The following is a 24,194-nucleotide window of genomic DNA, read 5'->3' on the forward strand; positions in this document are numbered from 1 at the left end:
AGAAAAAATATTGAGACGAGATAAGGATAAGTTGCTTGTGAAATGGATTGGATTTCCACAACCAACATTCATAAATCGAGAGAACTTATTAGAGTAAGATTGTAAATAATCAGAGTAAGATCATATGTTGTAAATGATGTACATGGTATAATTTCATCTCTTTTACATTTGTTGTAAATAATTAGAGTAAGATCATATGATGTAAATAATGTACATTGTATAATTATCTATCCACATTTGTTGTAAATAATTAGAGTAAGATCATATGATGTTAAAAATGTATATTGTATAATTATCTATCCACATATGTTGTAAATAATTAGAGTAAGATCATATGATGTAAATAATGTACATTGTATAATTATCTATCCACATCTGTTGTGGATAATCATTGTAATATTCTTTACATTGTGTGTGTGTGTTTTTTTTAAATAAAAACAACTTGAATTGAATGTTTGCTCTTTCATTTCTCATTTTGTCATAGAGAAGTGTGAAGTAGTAGCATGTGGCACGTGTCTAGATGTTGAATGGGTGAGTACATGTATGTGTGTCACCTAGAAACGCTTCATTAGCGAGTGAACCAGACACATGAAACAGTTCGTTCCGTTTGTATATCTCACTTTCTCAACATGAACAAACTCATCATTGTAAATTTTGATAAGTTAATTGCACAAGAGGAAAAGCCTGTATGGTGTAAGAATGGGGCATTGATACCACATAACGCTAGAATTCTCATCATGGGCCCATCTGCATGCGGTAAAACGAATTTATTGTTCAACCTGTTTTTTTCCAAAAATGGATTGAGATTCAAACATATTTATTTAAATACTAAAAGTCAATATCAAGATAAGTACTTGTTTTTAAGAAAAGTCTTTTCAAAAATGAAAGGTATTGAATTTCATGTGAATGATATTCCTGATAGCATTCCACATCCAAACAATATACCACAATATTCTCTAGTTATATTTGACGATTTACAACTTAGTCACACACCTCAAATAAGGGATTATTTTACTATGGGTAGACATTGTAATATTGATACAGCATATTTAATTCAAAGTTATGGTGCAACACAAAAACATTTCACCAGAGATAATACAAATATGATTGTTATATTCAAAATTGATCAATTATCACTTAAATTAATACATAGAGACTATGTGGGTGAAGATATTTGCTTCAGAGATTTCAGTAAATTGTGTTCAAATGTGTGGAATTCTAAGAAGCATAGTTTTCTTACTATTATGACTGAATGTGTAGCTAATAGTGGAAAATATAGGCAGGGTCTGGATAACTTTATTGACATTCAGTAGAGAGTGAGTAGCAGTGAAAGAATGAGGATGTCTCGTAGAAGACAAAACGTTAGTGTTGCTCTAATCGATAAGATTAAGAAATTGAGGAATGTTATTAGAGACAAACATAGAAGCATTGTACATTTTGAAAAGCAATCTGACAATTACAGAGAAAAACTTTTTAAACCGATTATCACACCTCTAGTTGAAATGGGGAAAACTAAATCTTCTCTCCAATCTGATCAGAGTTTTATACCAAAAAAAGAGGAACAAGAAGAAGGAGAAGAAGATGAAGACGAAGAAAGTATGGATCTAGGAGAAAAACATGATGATATTAGTGAAACAATAGAAGTTGCATCACCATCAGCAGCTGAAAAAGATCTAAGCATGAACGATTCGAGTATATTTAATTCAACTAGGCTTGAGAGTGATACAAGCAGCAAAATAAAGAAGATAAAGAATCAAGTGCTTGCACAATATTTGTATACATTTCATAGTGAAAAATTGGATAACTTGATTCCTTATGGAATTTCCTATGATTCTGAAAATTTCCTATGATTCTTATAATTTTAATTCTAAAATTATATTTTATGGGTGAGATTGTTGTTAACTTTGATAACTACTTCTTCTATATTGATAACGAAAAATTTCGAATTACACATGGTCTATTAGAACTGTTATTTGCCCTAAGACCAAATTCATATCTCTTTGATGGAAAAGATCTAAATAGATACAAGAAGATTTTATCAATAACAAAAGTTCATTTGGATAGATGAGGATATGTGAAACGTAACACTGGTGTAAAGTCTCGCTTAATTCAAAAACTGTTTCCTGTTAAAAAGCAAGTAAGAGAGGTTCAGGGTTATTGAAATTTGCAAAAAATACTTCTAGCAATAGAATTTACCAATATTATGACAACTATGATGAATTGGTTCAGAGACTTCATTTATTAAAATCATCAAAACTTGCTGGACACACGGGTCATGATGTTGAGATTGCATCAATTATAGAAGAATTACGTGAAGGTGAAACTATTGTTTAGTTGCAGAATGAGCGTGCACAGATTTGGAGGTAAAAGCGACAGAGTCGCTGCGAAGAAAGAGATTGTATGGAATGAACCAGATCTTGACAGTTTTAGTGAGAGAATAATCCAGGCGATTAATCAACAGGGTGTTAGTGAATCTCTGTGTTCGTATTTAGATTCACAATTATATAATATAGTTAAGAATATTGGATTGAACGAGATCGAAAAGGAACACATCTTCAGTACATTACAACAGTTATCTGACAATATTGATAGGGGAGTTAAAGAGAAATCTATCAATTTGGAGAATTCTCTACATGATCTCAAATCAACAACAGAGATATTCAGATCGCACTTGAATACGATCAACGATAATAAAGTTGACAAGAATTATTTGGATGAGAAATTGAAAGTTATCTCAGACAAGATTAATTTTAAATTGTTGTATTGTGTAGGAAATTTATTTGTGAATATACTGCATTATATAGATATAGAAAAAAATTACATATAAGTACATATTACTTGCAAAAACTAAAACATTGTATAATCTAACACATAAAGAACACCTGAAACACTTATAAAAAACTACCTTAGTTTATTTATTTTTTTAAACATGGATACATTAAATTACTTCTTGCATTTTACTGCTGTTTGATGCAACTGTGGCAAACAATCGATGAGTGCTCTGGGCAGACTTTGTGGCCACACAAGTCGCAACACTTGCGAGTAGAACGGTCTCGCGCTCGGGCACACATGTAGCAGCGACCCACCTTGTTATCTCTTGGGGCTGGTAGCGGCCTTCGAGGATCTTCTATACCTAAAAGCTTGCGTGCTCTCACTTTTAGATCATTAGGAAGAGATGGTGAATCCAGCCGTTTCCTTATTTGAGGTTCAATAAGGTCCCATGCAAGTTTCTCAATGAATATTCTTCGCCGTACAATCTGGTTGTTGTTGAAAGAGAAAACACGAGAAGCATTGATTCCAGCTATGTTTATCAAATCGAAAAAAATTACCATGGGCCAGCGTTTGGTATTTCTTGAACAGTCGTATTTTGCACACATTTGATCCACTGAGTCCACACCTACTTTAGTTTTATTGTAGAATGATACAATCTCCGGTTTATGCAAATCACCACTATCAGGATCAATGTTCTGGTCATGATGCATGGTACTAACTAAAACTACAACTTTGTTTTTCTTTGTGCAATATGAGACTATGGTCTTTTCTTTGTGATGAGCAAAGATGGATGAATGTACTTCATGGTTCTTGTTTGGCTTGAAGTCATCAGGAACACCTAGTCGATTGGCCCTAATTGTTCCAACCAGTGTCAACTTCTTCTCACAAAAAAACGTTTCGGCAAGTTGAATTGATGTGAACCAATTATCTGTTGTCACATTACGGTTTGTGCCTACAATAGGTTCACAAATTCTTATTGTTACGTCATCAGCTGATGGAGAAAGTTTGTAGGGTCCCTCCGGCTGCTTACCAGGGTAAATTTCCAAATTCACTGTATACATGGTTTTGGCACAGACAAGTGAGAAGATTTTTATGCCATATTTACCCGGCTTGCTTGGTATGTACATTTTGAATGGACATCTCCCACGAAACTTTACTAATTGTTCATCGACTGTGGTGTATTCACTAGGTGTGTAATACCTCAGGAAATTGTTTATGACAAGTTCAAATAGTTCTCTGATTGCAGCTAAACGGTCAATTTCTTTTCTCTGATCACGATCGCGGATGTCATCAAATCTTAGACATCTTAGTAAAAAGTGGAAGCGCCTTTGACTCATTGATAAATAACAACTTTCGATGCCACTACCGCGAGAGTTGTCCCAAATTCCAATTGAGTTTTTTCTGTTAGCACCCAAACATCCAGTTAGAAGTAAAACTCCAAAAAGAGCTCGAACTTCCGTTGCATCTGTATCTTTTGCATCTCGTTCATGTGAAAATTTCTGTCTGAGTGAGGCGATGTAAATATTTGTACTACTCACAATCACTTGAACAACTTTGTCATCAAAAAACAAATCGAAACAGTCACGCTCAGATCTGGCAGTCTGAGCTGCACCTTTAGTTCCAGGGAGTCGTACAACAATATTACTAGCTCATGTACGAACATTTGTGGGCTGTAAAGGAGATTTTCTCCATTTAATAATATTTTTATTTTTCCCCGTGGCAAAATAAAAATCACCTAACGGTGTATCATCATCTTCATCAATTTCAAGCTTGTTCACAGGATCAGAAGCATCTAAGTTGGAATTAAGTTCTTCTTCGTCATCAAAATGAACTTCTTCTGTCAATAAATCACCTTCCCCATCATCACTGTCATTTTCAAACAAATCTATCTCATTGTCACTGTCAATTGTATTCAAGGCTTCCAATATAGCATCACTATCTAAACAAATTCGCTTTGAGTCACTCATTACACCAATAGTCGCGCGGGCTACACTTGTAGACCAGGCAACTTTAAACGCACAATACACGAACAATATCTCTCGATGCAGTGCAAACGCACACTGAGCAGGCGTATAACGTTGTAACTTGAAGGTACTGTGACTCTCAACTATCCCCTCCAACACCTCGCGGCGATGTGCGAAAAACAAAATGGCTGGGCTACAACTGTAGCCCGCGCGACTGTTGCAGGGTTAAGAAAGATGAATTACAAGCTACAGTCAAATCAATTTGTGAGGAAATAGCATCTTCAATTAAAAATACTGAGAATGATGAAGTGACAAGATTACAATGTTCACCTGCATTCACCGATTATCTCACCTTATTTATACATAGAATAGCCTACCAAATAGTTTGGAACTACGCAAAAGTTAGCTTTCATATGAATTGAATTGAGGCAAAACAGCATAATTTGACAGAAGATCAAGTAGGTGATTTTATTACCGATAAAATGGGTTTAAGTATCTACAGGAATGCTCTAAAACCCTCAAGTTAGAATCACATCAATCTTTAACCGATTTCACTATTCAAATTGCTTGGGAGAAATTGCATGAGAAATATATAGATACATTCTATTTCAACGTGAGAGAGTGTTCTCTACTTCACAACCATTTTTTTCCAAGGTGAAACAAGATTATGCATGAAACGTGCTAATGATCGAATTTGAGATGAATTAGAGCAGAGATGCATTCGTCCTTGTGAGCTCTGTGAAGTAAAATTTCAAACGTGCTAATGGTTGAGTATTGAATTAGGCTGGAACCGCATTCATCCTTGTAAGGTCTCTGAACTGAAATTTTGAAATGTGTTAATCTTCGACTGAGAGGAGAATTGGTGCGTAATGATAACGTCCAAGGTTGTCTCACAGGAAGCTTGTATATGATTGTAATTAGTATATCCTTATCTATAAACATTGCTACATTGTGCTGTGAGATAAGTGAAAACTGCAACAAAGAAATGACACACTTTGATATGTCAATTTTCAATGAACTTTCATTGGAGATATATCCCATTAAAGCATTACATAATGTTTTCCAGTTTGATTGGTTCTATGTTAAGAATGTAAAATTTGGTGAGGATGATTTAATTTATATCAATATAGATTCAGAAGACAACTTTGAATTCACTATTATTCTTTCAAAAGAATATTCAACTGTGCTGAATACACACACAACATAATGAGTTTTAAAAGCAAAAGATGGGATTTGAATGTTACTGCTGGACGTGTATTCTTGAAAGAATGGTAAAATCTCATCCTAGTTGTCAAGTACATCTAGAATTTATGACAGTAAGATATTCATTCCACTTAAATCTGGCAGAAGTTCGTTTCACTTAAATCTGTCAGTAGATTGCCTCTCTCTCTCACACATATCTCTCTCTGCTATAAATCATCATCAAATAGACCATGACTAAATGTAATTGAGCTTGAGAGCATCATCGTTATCATCTTCTCCTTTTTCCTCTTCTTCTTCTTCTTCCTCCTCTCCTTCTTCTTCCTCCTTTCCTTCTTCTTCTTCCTCCCCTTCTTCTTTATCTTCTCCTTCTTCTAGAGAGAGAGGGAGAGGTTCTTCTCCTTCTAAGGAGTGGGGGAGGGGGCAGGGGAGGTGTGGAATGAGTGGGTTGTGGTGAGGGGTACATAGGGTGGGTGCATGGGGAGGGGGGAGGAGGGGAAAAGTCGTAAAAAAATGTCCCAGTAAGTACAAACTGACACTACTTCTTGTCTCTGTGAGACTCACCTTGTCTCTGTGGGAACTTGTTCCTGTGAGACTGCCATTTTTATAGAAATACTTGTTCCTATGTCTATACTTGCTCCTATCTCTGTGACACTAATATTGTTCAAAAACACTACTTGTTTCTGTGAGAACTTGTCTCTGTGATACGGACCCGATTGTTTGACTGTGAACTACTACATCATCTAAATAAACAAAACACTGTTCCTAAAATTTTGGCCAGGAGGGAGTCCATCAATTTTTGGAATGTATGAGGGACACCTGTCAATCCAAAAGCCATTCTCTTATACTCAAAATGCCCACCGACGGTTGTGAAAGCATTTTCTTGGTTCTCTTCTGCTATTTTCATTTGGTGGTACCCACTTTGCAAATCCAAAGTTAAGAAATATTTACTATTGCCTAGTCCTTCAAGTGTCTCATTTATAAGCGGTAATGGATATGCATTTGCGTTAGTAACTGAATTTAAAAGCCTGAAATCTGAACAGAAACGATATTTGAGGCCTCCATCAGTTGTTTTCTTTCTTACAAGTACAATCGGTGCACTCCAAGGACTGTTTGATGGTACAATTATACCTTTATTCAGCATTTTGGCTATATGCTCTTCCACTACTGGGCGCATGTGGTAAGGTACTCTATAGGGTCTTTTTGCAATCGGTCATTCTTCAAATGTGGGGATATGATGTTCAACGAGTACATTACATCCCTCTAATCCTGGCTCTTCAAATGTTGTGATAAAGTGCTTTAATACTTTACTTATTAACACAGCTTCTTCAGTCTTTAGATGTGATAAAGTCTCATCAATTTGTTTTTCTAATTTTGAATTATTTTCATCCATTGATACAGATGCTATCTGTAAAGAGGGTTCAGTAATCCTCACAGGCTCTGCAATACCCATAAATTTATTTTTCAATAGCTGTACTGGATACGGATTAAGGTTTATAACTTTAACAAATGAGATTGAATTGTTGACATGCTGAACACTACGAGCAACCCTTATTCCAGGCAGTGGATCTAATGGGGGTTCAATGAATATAAGCCCTTCCTTCAATACATTTCTCAGAGTAACATCGATCAAGATTTCAGAATGAACAGGGATAAAAGTGCTTTGTGTGGTATACATTGTAGCCGGTCTTACTTGATCATTTGAACAATGGGTCTTTGTTGACATTCTGTGATCTTTAAACTCAGAACTCCTCCTGTCATGGAGTGAATGGGTGGGGTCGGATGGGGCATTACAGCTTATAGTCTTCCTACTTTCATTTTCACTAACACAATCACAAAAATATGACGTTTCAATATGACTCAGTATGATTCATTTTGAACTTCTCCTACTTTCTCACCACCAAATGTAATTGAATTATTGCCTACATCGATAACTGTGTACAATTTGGATAACAAATCCAACCAAGCAAACCATCCTCTTTAATCTCAACATTGGCGATGAGAAATCTATGTTTAACTTTAAACATTAAGACATTTATTCGTAAAACTTGTGCTCCTATCACTGCTAAATTCATACCTGTCACACCCTTAGCAACAGCTTTATCCTCTATTAGTTTTACACCTGAAATAGCCTCTTTCAAAATAGATATCTCCGTGCCTTTGTCAACTAAAAATGTTTTGCATTGACCTTCAATCTCGATGGTAACGTGACTTCCTCTACTGCAAGTTAATATTCTTGGAACTATATTGCAATGCCCCTCTCCATGATTAACGTGCATGTCGCTGGCCCGGCCACATTCGAATTTCACCAAACAAACTATGCCAGGATTTACTACCTATTTTCTACCTCCAATAACCGATTTTCTACCTCAAAGATAACAGAGATATTGAATAAACTAAAGTGCTGGGCCAGGGACATGTTAGCCCGGCCATCTCTGAATTTCACCAAACCAAATATGCCAAGATTTACTACCTATTTTCTACTATTTTCTACCTCAAACCAAACTGAAATCTAACCAAGCATAAAGGAGATATTGGTGATAATATGTATAGGTCACGTGCATGTCGCTGAGTAGTTATAATTTGGGACTTTGAAGCCACTTTTTTGCTCGAAATCACCTCCCCCCTCTCCAACCCTCATCAATCCCATCACCCCTTCCCCTCCCCCACAGGGTGGGGGGTGTTCTAAAAATAGATTTCCCCTTCCCCTTACCAAGTGGTGATGAGGGGGATGAAAAGAGAGAAAGATATATCTCTCTCTCACTCTTTCTAAAAATAGATTTCCCCTTCCCCTTGCCCAGTGGTGATGAGGGGGATGAACAGAGAGAAAGATATATCTCTCTCTCACTGTCTCTGAAAATAGATTTCCCCTTCCTCTTGCCCAGTGGAGATGAGGGGGATGAAAAGAGAGAAAGAGATATCTCTCTCTCTCAAATAGATTTTCCCTTCCCCATCATCAGTATAGATGAGGGGGATGAAGAAAGTGAGGGAAAAAATAATTTAGAGAGAAAGATATATCTCTCTCTCACTCTTTCTAAAAATAGATTTCCCCTTCCCCTTGCCCAGTGGTGATGAGGGGGATGAAAAGAGAGAAAGATATATCTCTCTCTCACTCTTTCTAAAAATAGATTTCCTCTTCCCCTTGCCCAGTGGGGATGAGGGGGATGAAAAGAGAGAAAGATATATCTCTCTCTCACTCTTTCTAAAAATAGATTTCCCCTTTCCCAGTGGAGATGAGGGGGATGAAAAAAGAGAAAGATATATCTCTCTCTCACTCTCTCTCAAAATAGATTTACCCTTCTCCTTGCCCAGTGGTGAGGAGGGGGATGGAAAGAGAGAAAGATATATCTCTCTCTCTCAAATAGATTTTCCCTTCCCCTTCCCCAGTATAGATGAGGGGGATGAAGAAAGTGAGGGAAAAAATAATTTCCCTTTGAGGGGAAAAATTCCCTCTCTCTACATCTATACTGACAGATTAAAGTGAATTGAGAAATTCTCTATCTCTATCTACATCTAATGCTACTCTCTCTCTCTCTCTCTCTCTCTCTCTCTCTCTCTCTCTCTCCCTACATCTATACTTACAGATTAAAGTGAATCCTTCTCTCTACATCTATTGCTATACTGACAGATTGAAGTGAATTGAGAAATTCCCTATCTCTCTCTACATCTATACTGTCATATTAAAGTGAATTGAGAAATTCCCTATTACTCTCTACATCTATACTGACAGACTAAAGTGAATCCTTCTCTCTACATCTATTGCTATACTGACAGATTAAACTGAATCCATATCTCTACAGAGAGGTCAATGATCTAAGTTCTTTTACATTTTTTATCTGCAATATCATCTACATCTATTGCTATACTGACAGATTAAAGTGAATTGAGAAATTCCCTATCACTCTACATCTAATGCTATACTGACAGATTAAAGTGAATCCTTATCTCTACAATAATCTAAGTTCTATAATATCCATATTATGCTTGGTTTCCAACTGACAGTCAAGAGTTCAATCAAACTGTTTATGAATGTGTAAAAAATTGAGCTCTTTTGCTGTACAAACATCCCAGTCGTTATTGTTAAAGTGTTTTCTCCGACAATATGTAAGTATAATTGGAATGAGCTAGCATATCTAAAAATACTTACATATTCTCAGACCTATTTCACTCGGGGGAAATAATACTCAACGCCTATAGTTACCATGAAACTGTCTTAAGAAGATACGATTCCCGCTCACATTCAATTCCCATGAACGAGAATTAAAACTTCTGATGTTATCCTCATTCAAAACCACTGAATATTCTTTCGGTAACTTAATAGTGTGTTTAAAGTCACCTTGACTATCAATATCAATAATTTTAAGGTGAATTTTGCCATTATCGGTAAATGTTACCTTTGTTACTACAAACCAATCATAAGGATAAAATTCAAAACCCCAATCGGCTAGTGGATTTGCTTCTACAGAGAACTCATTGAAACTTCTCCAATCAAAATAGTTAAACATCATGTGTGAACTTGTCGGCTCAACTGTTTAGACTGAAGTGACGCATGCGCGCGCACGCACATGCTACACTCCCCCTTGTTGAATGTTTCTCCAGACAAATGACACGTGCACTATGCTGCTCCCTGTGAGGTGGATGTTTCCCCTTCCCAAATTCTATAGATAAGAGCGAGTTCATATAACTCCTGCATCGAAAAAACCATTACATTCAATCATAGACACATGAAAAAATGTATAGACTGATTTATCATCTTGAAGCGGCATGTGTTAGCAAGAAAACCGTTAAAGTTCACTATGCTTCAAATTTCTCTCTCTCACATGCCAAGTGTTATCCTTTCACAAGATTTTATGTTTTCGGAGACAATACAACCCCTTTAAACTGTGCTAAACCCATCTTGGTAGTGATAATTTCGGCTACCTGATTTTCTGAAAGGTTATGTTGCTTAGCTTCTATCCAATTCATATTGAAGCTCACGCATGCATATCTGGATATGATATCGTAAGCTACCCTATGGATGAATAAATTAAGATAATCTATGAATGCAGCCGAACATTGCAGTCTCATAACAGATCCCTCTTCCGAATTTTTAATTGCCTCAGCTATTTCATCACAAACGCTTTTCACAGTGACTTCCATCTCGTTTTTCTTAATAAAATCTCCTATATCATTTTTAGTTGCCACACCGATATTCTTAGTATTTTCCGAAACGAGTTTGGTTATTTGTGAATCTAAATAAAATTTCACAGCTTTGCTGATTCCTTGTTGATTTATCGATTTGATTATTTTCTGTGTTATTGAGTCAATATCACACGTAAGATTACCACCACCACTAGGTGTATCAATCCAACCAAATCAATGCAGAGTCATCGTAACACTAAACAATTAGTTTTGCTTCTTTTAGCTCTTAAATTATAGAGGCGATCTCAACATCATGTCCAGTGTTGCCAGAAGCTTTTGAGGAATAGAGTAAATTTTATCTTTCCACTAATTTGTCAAAATTATCAAAGTATTGATAAATTCTATCATGAGAATTATTTTTTGCAAATTTCAATAAACCCCATCTCTTCTTTTTACTAATTTTTTTACTGGGAAATAACTTCTGAATCATTTGCGATTTAATTCCCTGATTTTGTTTAACATAGCCTCTTCGATCTAAATGTATGCCTGTAAGTGTTAAGATTTTTTTATACTTATCCAGATCTCTCTGATTATAAAGATTCGAATTCGGTCTTGAACTGAATAATAACTCAAGTAGACCATGTGTTAAACGAAATCTTTCATTATAAATATCTATATAACTGTTATCAAATATTTTATAATATCAATATTACTTGCTGTTTTCCAATATAATACACATCATCTTTAGAATTGTATGAAATTCCATAACTAATTGAATTATTGAATTTTTCTGCATGAAACGTTTTTAGATATTGTGACAGCACCTCATCGTTTTTACTAGAACCAAGTAAACTGTTTTCAAATTCAGTTGAGCTTAAAAGATTGCCTGTTGAACTCCCATAGCTTTTATCATAACTGGACTCCTCTTCATCAATCTCCATGCTCTCTTCTTCCTCTTTTACTTCTTCCTTTTTTGGTTTTACACCATGATTAGAGTGAGAACTAGATTTTTTTCCCCCACTTCAATTATGGGCTCTATCAACGGTGAGAGCGTTTTCCTATTGTATTCCTCTGATCGTTTTTCAAAATTAAGTAAGCTTTTATGCTTGTCGCTGATTACTTTTCTCAATTTCTTAATCTTATTGATCAAACCAACATTCTTTCTATTCAGTTTTCTGCTGCGTGTTTTAGACAACATGACTGTACAAAGAATTAATCTCTACTGAACGGTAAGAAACGTATCGAGCGAATCTCGGTACTTGCCGCTATTAATTCCACACTCAGTCATAATAGTTACAAAATTATGAGGTTTACGATTCCAAACTTTATGGCAAAGTTTACTGAAATCTTTATAAGAAATATCTCCTCCAACATGATCTCTGTGAATTAATTTCAGACTCATTAAATCTATCTTGAAGATTATAATCATATTTGCATTGTCCCTAGTGAAATGTTTCTGTGTAGCTCCATAACTCTGAATTAAATATGCCGTGTCAATATTACGATGTCGGCCCATAGTAAAATATTCTCTTATTTGAGGTACATGAATAAGTTGTAAGTCATCAAATATAACTAAAGAATATTCTGATATTTTGTTTGGATGTGGTATAGATTCAGAATTGTTGTTTATATGAAATTCAATATCCTTCATTTTTGAAAGGACTTTTCTCAAAAACAAGTACTTATCTTGATATTCGCTTTTAGTATGCAAGTATATAGTATTAAATGTCAACCCATTCTTTGAAAAAATTAAATTGAATAGCAAATTGGTCTTACCACAGCCTGAAGAGCCTATTATAAGGATCCTTGCATTATGAGGTAACAACTTACCATTTTTACACCATGTTGGCATTTCTTTCTGTCTTATATCATTGTCGAAATTCACTATCGGGATATTACTCATGTTAGACACGTGTACAGCATCTGATCTGATAAGGAACTAATCATTTTTCGTAAGTTATCAAGGAGGAGGCTGTTTGCCGCTAACCACATGGGTGTCTGAGCGTGTATGGCTTATAACATTGGAATGCACTCGACATGTGCTCACTGTCACTCTCCCCTTTCACAGCAATGCACTGATAGAAGTTTCTCACTTCAATATATCGTTCCCTCTCTCTCCCGCACCCTCTTTACGAGAATGCATCTGTTGCTCCTCCTTATCTAAGCCTTAGCAAAAGCAAATTACGAAAATGAAACTTCAGATTGAAATGAAACTGAGAAGCATTTTTTGATAAAGACGTATTATATTTACACCAAATCTTTGTCATATTTACACTGAATGGAATGTATTACAATGTGATATTACACTGAATGGAATGTATTACAATGTGATATTACAATAGATTATTTTTCATCTAATAGTTGACTTCTACTAATATAACTAGGTGTTGAAAATCCAATCCACTTAACAAGCAATCCTTTTTTGTCTCGCTTTAATATTTTTTCAATCAGATATACTTGTCTCTCCGATTCGTTTAATTGTGTTTTTTTAATTTCTTCTCCGTAAAACCTACCACTAATTACTTCCCCGTTTAGATCTCGCAAGCTGTATGTTACAGGTTGAGAAGGAAATATAGACTGAATCAAAAAATACTCTGCACTCCAATTTATGTTATAAGATTTATCGAAAAGAACCCTTTTCTTTGAGATTCGTACAACATCTCCTAGATAAAATTTTGGTTTTGAATTTTTCAATTTATATCGTCTATTGAATGCAGAATTCAAAGACATTAAAACATGATTACGATCTTTTTTCCTCACATCTTTAGGTTTCATTCTAATTGAAGTGTGCATTGTTGCATTATAATCACAAACCAAACTGTCTAGTTGTGATATCCAGTTTTTGGTTCCATGTTCAGTTAAATATCTATAAATTTTTGCTTTAATTGTTCTATTAAAAACCTTTCATCTATCGAAGCTTTCTTATCGCTAAAAACATGGTAATGTTTAATACTGTATCTATCTAATAATGCTTTAACTTTCAAATTAAAGAATCCTGTTCCCTGATCTGATTGAAACAACTTAACTCCCTTATTTTTAGAAATAATTGGTTCGAGTGCATCAAATACAGATTGACTTGACTTGTCTTTTAATGGTACACAATATGCAAATTTTGAAAAACAATTAATAACAGCTAAGATATACCTATAACCTTTATTAAAACATGATAAACTGCTCATCTCAATGAGATCCACTTGAAGCAAGTCTTTTTCACTTTTCAACTCATATTTGCAAGTGGGATAGTTGACACGCGGTACACTATGAAGTTCTAATGCTATCTTAGATCTAATAATATTAATATTTACAACACGAAATCAAAATTACTGGTGATGGATGATCGTCGCAGGACATACTGAGCAATCAGTTCAGAGCGTTGTTGGCACTCTATAATATCCAAAAGGTAAAGTGTCCACACCGTTCTCTGCAATATATCTCTTATCGTCATAAGGACTCAAACAGATTTTTGCACATTCAATCTGATACATGGTGTGATTATAGGACCTCATCATATTGAATTTTTCAATGTGTTCACAACGTTCAATCAATGATTTCTTATATAAATTAAAATTAAGTTTTCTACATTTCACTCCAGTCTGTACACCCTTTGCTACGCATTTATTTACAGGTTCTTCATTCTCGTTACATACTAAATACGAGTAAAGTTTTGATCGAAGCCCTATAAATTTATATACAGGTTTTGAGGCTGTCTCATCCTTGAACTTTCCTACAACTTTATTTCTCTCCATGGAAAAGCATGGGTGGTAAGGAGGGTAATTACTAGTGTCGAAAAGGTTCAAATTTTCTTTAATCAACTGATACATGTCTTCCACTTTTATGTTTTAAAGAAAACTATCGGTATCAGTCATACAGAGTTCTACGCAATCCCATGGTATAATTTTTTGTAATTTACAATAGAAAAAATCGTACATATGGAATTTACTCAACTCCAGTACGGAAAACCTGGAATAGACAGGCTTGTTCATTTTTAGTTCCAACTTGCGAGAGAAAACTGCGATCACATTCGGACTAATTATTTGCCAGCGTTTGCATAACGGATTTGAAATGTACTTATCTAACCATTTTTCATCCGTGATAATTTAAACATTGATATGCTTGTGAACAGATTGAATAGTCTTGCCAAAAATCAAATTACAACAGGCCTTAAAGAAGGATATTTCAAATTTATTTTTCGCGTTCTGTCTATTGCGGATATTGAAGTCGATGTAGCTTTTCAGCCAGGGAGATTGGGAAAAGCTAATGAAGCGACGTACTTTTGTTAATTGCAATCCGAGCTGAAGGTAGAGCTTTAAATTGAGGTAATGCACAATGTACTTTTGCCTACTGAAAGTGTCAAAAATCTCTCTGACGTATTTGCGATGCAGGAAATTTCTTTTTTGCATTTACCGAGCGCTTTCAGAATGAAATGTGAATCAAACCCGGAGAAATTGTGAAAATAACACGAAATGTACTCCGGAGTACGAGCCGATAAATTACAAGAAATGTGTGCTGCACATAGGTCATTTCTGGTTTCATGCGCGTGGTGACAACATTTAATATCGGTGTCTAAGAATGGTTCAGCGCAAAGCCCGCAGTTTACCGAATTTTGAAATTCGCGCTCTTGACTTTCGGATAAATGTTGCATCGGAATTTCATGTTTCATATCCTCATACAAATTGTCGCCGAGATCTGTAATTTCCTGAAGAAATTTCTCTATGATTTTTTCATCTAAACTACTCGATCTATGGAGTACAGGTCCGTAAGCGATTTCCCCGTTCGCATCGATAACAACAAAACAATACCCGCAGGGAATATGTCGCGCTGTTTTCTTTGTATAGCTATGACTGATTTCATCCGAATTGGATCATCATCATCATCACCATTATTATCGATATTAACAATGTAAGTTTCTAAATCCGTGTAAATGGTTTACTTTTTCTTCAACGTCACGCCTAGTTTCTTGAATTAAATTGTCTCTCCACGTTTAGGATATGAAACATGCTGCGATTCAAACTTGGAACAAAGCTGTTCATGTTTCATTAAATTTGCTTTGCCATCACAATTTTTAGATTTGTTCGATGTAAATCTATGAAAACAGAAATTACAAATGTGTACTTGACCCTTGTGTTTTGAAAGGTGAGAGAAAAGACGCAATAATCCATTTTTCCCGTTCGCGGTATTAATTAAACAGAAATGAGTTTTTCCTGCATCGGCTTTCAGCATTAAAAGATTAATTTGGTGCTTACGAGTGTGGAAAATGCTTGCGCGGTAGGGGAAAAACGTTTTGTTGTTATACGCGATGACGTGAATTGCAATATCTGGATTCAGTATTTCAAATTTCTTAATATCGCATGTCGTCACCAGAAAATTTACACCTCACGTATTAAGTGTGTGAGCAAACTTGCTCAAATACTTTATAGTCAAGCACGAGTTCCTTGGTTTCTGATGGAAATACGTGAGGACTGACCATAAAAAGCATTTTCCATCAGACAGATTTTTGACATTCATAATACAATTTTTGTTTTTAAGAAACTGCGGTGTTTGATTGAAACTGGATGTGGATATTGGATTAAATTTAATCATGTTCACATCCAGTGACTCAATTTTCTTCAAAACCCAACCGCTGCCATGTCGAACAAAGTTGTCAAAAGATGACAGGATTTTTCTTATGGCCAACATGAAATGATCGTTAAAATCTTCATAATTCTCAAGCATGTTTAGTGCTATGTTGGAGTAACTATGAAGATTTATTAGAGATGAGACAGTCTCGCTAACCTCATCATCCATCACCACTAATTTATACAACAAAACATTCAACACGATGAACCATTTCACATTGGCATCATGGCACGCTGCGTGCTCCCTAATTATCTCGAAAACTCGCCGTTTCGATCTCTCGAGCACGTTTTCGATACTGGCGGACCACTGCAGAGTTGACGCCATGTACTCTTCTTTCCCTCGGCATGATGGTGATGTTAGATTCTGAAAAACGAAAGAATAATGATCAGGATCACATAGAATTGGAGTGATAGAGTACAACTGTATGTTTTTAAATCAGTTGTGAATTGGCATTGGTAGAAGAAGGCTATGTGAAAATGATATCTCAAGATCACATAATGTTGCATGAAAGATGAGGATTATTATCTTTTGATAAAAGATGGACAAAATATTCTCCACATTTGTCCGCAGAAAACATGGCGAAAGAGGGATTTATATTAGCATGTGCGCCAGACATTGTGCGCTGTGTATTTTGTTCAATTTGTTTGGGAAAATGGGAAGAAAGTGACATACCAGCAATAGAACATGCAAGGTACAGTCCGAACTGTGCATTGAGAAGGAAAGATAATATAGCAATTGAAGAGGAGAATTCTGATAGTAATATTCTACACCAATACCAATATGAAGAAAGATATTTAACTTTTAATCATGTAGAAGATTCATCCATTCAAGGAGAGTATTTTGAGAAGCATCATCCACATTGTGACTATTGTGAATCATTATCTGATAAAGCAGAGTTATTTGTGAGAAATGGTTATTTCTTACATAAAAATCACTATCTGCAATGTGTCTATTGCAAATATATTATCGAAAATCCATTTGAAAAAGTAATACATTTACCGTTTAGTTTATATGAAGAGTGCGAGAAAGAAGCGCGAGGAGAGGATTATCCAGATATACCACATCGTAAAGATGAGCCAAAATCGCATGCATACAGTATACTCTAGAAGGTTTTTGTCCTCCGAGGACAAAAATCCTCCCCTTCGAGGACAAAAATTGTCCTCGGAGGACAAAAATCCTCCCTCCGAGGACAAAAATTGTCCTCCAAGGACAATTTTCCTCTCCTCCTCAGAGGATAAAATCGAAGTAGAAATGTACTTACATGTGTTGGTTGATGCTGCATGAATGACAGGTATCTCCTCGACTGTAGATGCACAGGTGTAGATACCGGCTATGCTTCCTTTTCAGACTGCATGCTGACCTCTCGGGTATGTTGCCTCGACGAGAGCTCAACTGGTTATGAGGTCGGAACCCAAGTTGTGAGGTAAGAAAATGCTGTGAAAACAATCAAATATTCAATAACTGATAATATTAGAAATCAATAAGCATCACGAGAGACAGGATGGTATTCAAAATATAGAATGTTTGAGTGAGCCCCATACTGAGACGTAGAGGAGAATTTTTTTTTTCACCTTCTAGCAGGTGTGGCTGTCACTCAGCAGACACTGCCCCATGCTGAGTTCTAGAGGAGATTTTTTTTTTTACCTTCTAACACGTGTCGCTCACCCGAGGATGCTATTCAAAAATATAGAATGTTTGAGTGATTGTAACGGTTTTTTATTATAGGAGAGAATACTTACAAATCTGAATGATGTTGATAACGATGTGGGAGCACATGTTGTTCCGTGCCTAAGGGAGAAATTTGAATTTTTTGTTGTATCACGCCTCGCTCTCACTCGCACGAGCCTGGAACAGAGAGAGAAACGCATGGTATATGAACAGAAGTAATGAGAGGAAAATTGTCATTTACATCAGAGTCAGATTTGAGTGTACTTCCCACATTGTACGAGATGAGTTCTCCATCATCATCAACATCATCGTTCATCCTCCCAGATAGCCCACCAGCCCATCAACGCATCCTCAACTACTGGCAACAGAAAGCTGCCCTTGCTGCCGAGTCGTCCGCTGCTGCAGCCGCCCCTTCACCGCTCACCATGGAACCACCATCACCGGGTGGCGAGATCATGCTGGGAGACAGTCCTCTTCAACGGTTGGCGCCACCTGCTACCTGGGCACCGCGGCGAGCGGTGCTAACTACTCTATCGAACAAGACCAAGCAGAAGCAGGGGAAGAGGAGGTTGACGTTTGAGGAGGCTGAGGTTAGCGGGGAAGAGGATGAGGAGACAATCTACTCACAAACAAAGGTTAGTTTCAACAAATATTATTAACTTGTATGTGCACAGATTTTTTAACAATTAATCATGGAAAAAATCTGTACACATACAAGCCTTTGATTATTATTATTATTTGACAGCAAGGAAATATTATTTGAACTGATTAGAAATTGAATTATTGATTAAAGTAATCGATCATGCATCAATTATTTGTTAGCAATGAAATATTATTTGAACCATTTAGAAATTGAATTATGAGATATTAGTGTTTAAAGTAATCAATCATGTCTAAATTATTCGATAGCAAGGAAATATTATTTGAACCAATTAGAAATTAAATTATTGTTTAAAGTAATCGATCATGCATCAATTATTTGTTAGCAATGAAATATTATTTGAACCATTTAGAAATTGAATTATGAGATATTAGTGTTTAAAGTAATCAATCATGTCTAAATTATTCGATAGCAAGGAAATATTATTTGAACCAATTAGAAATTAAATTATTGTTTAAAGTATTCGATCATGCATAAATTATTCGATAGCAAGGAAATATTATTTCAATAACTGATATTACTCACTTTATGTAGAGAATGTCTTGTCAATCTGATGATGTCAAGTTGAGATTATGACAATAATCTGTTGATAATCTGATGTAGAGATTGTGTAGTGAATCTATTGATCAAGTTCTCTAGTATGATGATAATCTGAAACAAATAAGACACTAATCAAATATTTTTCAACAGAAACGTGCTAGAATGGAGGACAACTCCTCAATGGTTCCACTACTAGAGGAAGTGCGGCGAGCGGGGGATGAGTTGGACTTTGTGCAACTAATCAACCAGCCTGTAGCCAAACCCTGGATGCCGCTGAGAGAGTTAAAGGAGCACACACCCTACCTCATTATTGCACTAAGGGAGCAAACGAATATACATGGGCGACGAGTTATTTTAAAAATTAGCAATGCAGCAAGCAAATCTGTGTGCGAGGTATATTTACCACAACGATTTGCTTCCTGCATTACCACAGAAAAAATAGAACAATTTAATAAAACTTGTAAAAATTTTGTAATGATGGTATCACATAAGTTGGGGAATTGGTCTGATATAAAAATTGTTGAGCATTAACAATTTTTATATCTATACTATTCATCGACTTATGTGATACGAATTGTATAGATGTATGTATATGTGAAAGTAGTATTAGTAGTGAATAAATTGTAATGTTGTTTTTATAAAAATTGTTTTCAATTCTTACCTGTTGTTGTTGTTGATAAGTTCACAATAAATAGTAGAAACACAGAAGAATGGTTCACCTTTCACCTGCTTACACTCTGTTGTGAATGATATTTAAATAAGCTGAGCTCCCCTTTTATAGTTTGTTGCGAGCATGCTCAGTAGTCTTCACTACTACACAGACACAGACACACACACACACACACACACACACACACACACACACACACACACACACACACACACACAGGCATACAGCCAAGTGGCGGCTTCGGTGAGTTGATGCGTTGCTCCCTCCCACATCTGTTTTGACATGTGTTCCTGCAGATATGGGTGGGCGCAATGAGATCATTTCCCCCTTTTCAAATTGCCTTCACCTTTTCAGATTTGTTATTTGAAATAATATTCTTATCATTCAAGCAATCTATCATAGCAATCTGATACATGGTGTGAATTCATTTCCAACTCAATTGAAAATTAAACCAATTCAATTTTCTTTTGATGAAGTTGGTGTAATGATTAATTAATTAATTAACCTCAGTTAATGTTCAACCATTGAGTTGAAAGGTAAGAAAATGGTATGTAGGAGAAAGCAGAGTTCAAGGAAATGAGGTAAAGGAATCTTGAGTTCAGCGGCAAAAGTTTTTAAGGGTGTGTCAGGTTTGGCAGGTAATGTCACATCAACTATTCTAAATAAGCTAATTGACAATCTGCAAGATGAAATTCATATTCCCGGATACCAGTGGTGTGGCCCGGGCACAAAGGTTAATGAAAGGTTAAAGAGAGGTGATCAAGGTATAAATTCATTAGATAGAGCCTGTAAGGTACATGATATAGCGTATACGCAAAATAGCGATAATAAAATTCGAGCGGTAGCTGACAGGGCTCTAGCAAACACTGCTTGGGACATATTCAAAAATCCACAAACACCTCCTGCTGAGAAAGCACTTAGCTATCTTGTTACAAACGTCATGAAAGCTAAAGCAGCGTTTGGTGGGTCTTTGAGAAAGAAGAAGAAGAAGAAGGGGAAGAATGAGAGGAGAAGTTATAGTAATGATATTAGACACAAATCTATAGCTCAGTTGAAAAAGCATATTGCAGGAAAAGGGTATTTTTTGAAGCCTTTTCCTCAAATAACTAGTGGGGGGAGAGTTTTAATTCCACCCCCTCCACCACCGCCATCATCATATGGAGTGAGTTTATTCCCTCAAAAACAAGTTAAGAAACGTAGAACAACAAAGAAGAGTAGGAAGAAGAAGAAGAAGAAGACATGAATATTGAAGGAGAATTGAGTAATTATGATTTGATTGATTGGTCGAAATTATTACAGATTTGGCTAAGAGGTATATATATGCTAGATACATTACCCAAAAAAATTCTAAAAAACGAGAATGCCATTGTGAATTTAGCAAGGGAAAGCAAGGATGTTACATATTGGGTTGCATATAAAAAAGCCAGCTCCAATGTTTGGTATTTTGATCCAATTGGAAATTTACAACCACCATACGAATTAGACAAATATTGGAAAAAAGAAATTGGAGTAAATATATTTTATAATGTAGAGCACATGCAACCATCAAATAGTGATTTTTGTGGTCATCTTATGTTATTGTTTCTTGCAAATTAGTTGTAATTAAGTGTTTGTGCTGAACGAAAAACATTACAAGATGGTTGTTATTACATTAAGATCTAACACAAGTAACCTCTACGAACATTTACAAGAAATTATAGAATTGGATAAAAATCGTGAATGGGAAATTGGATTGATTAATTTTTGTAGCTACAATAGTATTGCAAACGTTAACAAAGGAACAAATTCCAGCTTCAAATATGGTGATACATTAATTGAGCTGGATACGGGGGCATATGAAGTTGAGGATATTATAAAATCTTTAAAGAATGAATTGAATATTGATGAGAAGAAGAATAAACTTATTATACATGCAAACACAAATACTATGAAGATTGAAATTCATTCTGATAAAGCTATTGATTTAACACGTACTGATTCGATTGGTAAGATACTTGGTTTTGATAATGTTGTTTTGGAACCAAACAAATGGCATTATTCTCAGCATTTGGTTAACATAACAAGCATTGGTAGTATTGTACTCGTGTGTAATTTAGCATGTGGTAGTTACTCTGATGGGAAACAAAAACATATAATTTACGAATTTTTACCAAAGGTTCCTAGTGGTTATTTAATAAACGAAGTACCATCACCGATTATCTATGTACCTTTGAATACGCATTGAATTCAAACTATTAATGTAAAGGTAACAGACCAGAACGGATCGTTTATTGATTTCCATGGAGATGCAATTACAATTAGGTTGCACATACATGAAAAACAAAAGTAAACATAATGGGTTATCTTGTTTTCAATCCACGTTCAAATAAGATGTGTACACGCAATGTCATCAGAGAGACGAACGTGAGAGCATCAACACCTAAAAACAAACGAGCTTTGTCGGCTAAAAGTTCAAGAATATTAGAAAAGTTAGGTTTTATAGTTAATTGGCGGAATGTTAGGAGGAGCGGCCGCAATTAGTGAAATTCTGGACGTGGAGACAGACCTTCGGTTTTATAATGATATAACCAAATTCCAATATCACACTCATACAGTTTATTTGGGACAAGAAATAAAAAACTCTGATGAGGCATGCATTGGCATAAATTCTTTAGATGTCTATTCTTTACCTTGCAAATCATTTATATTCATTGAGGGAACAGTTGACTGTACAAAACCGGGAACAGACCCGGCTGATCCACCAGTTGCGGCAGACTATAAATTAAGCAGTAACGTAATCGGCAACCTTTTTGACCAAATACGATATGAATTAGCAGGTCAGCAAATTTCTAAATCAAGATTGATTGGATTAACATCCACAATTAAAGCTATACTAGTGAAGAATATGCTCGATAAGAACACATATCACTTGGCTGGTTTTGACAGAGCAGGATATGAGCTAACGGATAATAAATTCACTTCCTGTATACCGCTGAAATTAATCCTCCCGATTTTTGAAGATTTTCAAAGAATAATTTTAAATTTTAAACAGGAACTCGTCTTATTGAGGTCACCAACAGACCTAAATTGTGTTGAGTCTGCAAGTGGAACAATCGTTAGTATGAAAATTACAAAACTGCAATGGAGAATGCCCTACATAACTTTAGAAGATCACATAAGACTGAAATTTTTGAGACTGCTCGATGCTGAAACTCCACTGAAATTAGGTTTCCGGCATTGGGAAATTTGTGAATTACCAAATTTGCAAAATTCACTTAACCATTCTTGGGCAGTTCACACTACATCGAGTTTTGATAGTCCAAAATACATTATAATTGCATTTCAAACCGATCGTAAGGATAAAATTGAAAAATCAATATCTAATTTCGATAGCTGTGGTATTTACAATGTTAAAGTATATTTGAACAGAGAGTATTATCCATATGAAAATCTGCTAGGTAAAAAGGAGGTATTATACCGGATGTTTTTGGATTTCGTGCCCTCGTATTATAATCATTCAATCAATAGCGAACTCGGAACAGAAATTGACTTTAAAACGTTTTGTGATTCAACACCACTGGTTGTTGTGGACTGTTCACACCAAGCAAGTCATTTGAAATCATCGACAGATGTTCGTATTGAAATGGAATCTAATAGTGCAGTACCTGCAAATACTTCCGCCTATTGCGTTTTAATTAGCGATCGTGTGATGGAGTACACACCTCTGACGAGCATGGTGAAAGAAGTTCAGTAATTTTATTGATAGAGTGCACAGCGTACAATATTATATAAGGTGTGCACTCTGACAAATTTGGTTCATTATCAGTTTCACCTTTGAACAGGTAACATCTAAAATGTCCTATTCTTTGTGTTCTGATATTTTGGACAAAGCGCAAACTCAGTCTATTGGTATCCAGTGCGATCTTGATTCCGATAGTTTCTATTATGAACCAAGGTGCAGTACACCGATCCAGAAGCCACAGCAGGTGGAGGAGGAGCAGAA

General features: G+C 35.6%; 1 protein-coding gene across 1 annotated transcript; it reads right to left on the reverse strand.

Annotated features, from left to right (window-relative positions):
* Positions 1–2,957: 2,957 nt before the first annotated feature.
* Positions 2,958–3,482, reverse strand: LOC111044468. The gene has a single exon (XM_022329628.1). The coding sequence runs from the start codon at positions 3,480–3,482 to the stop codon at positions 2,958–2,960; it is 525 nt and encodes a 174-aa protein (XP_022185320.1).
* Between the last annotated feature and the right edge of the window lie 20,712 nt (positions 3,483–24,194).

This window comes from Nilaparvata lugens, chromosome X, assembly GCF_014356525.2.
Source record: "Nilaparvata lugens isolate BPH chromosome X, ASM1435652v1, whole genome shotgun sequence".
NCBI lineage: Eukaryota > Metazoa > Arthropoda > Insecta > Hemiptera > Delphacidae > Nilaparvata > Nilaparvata lugens.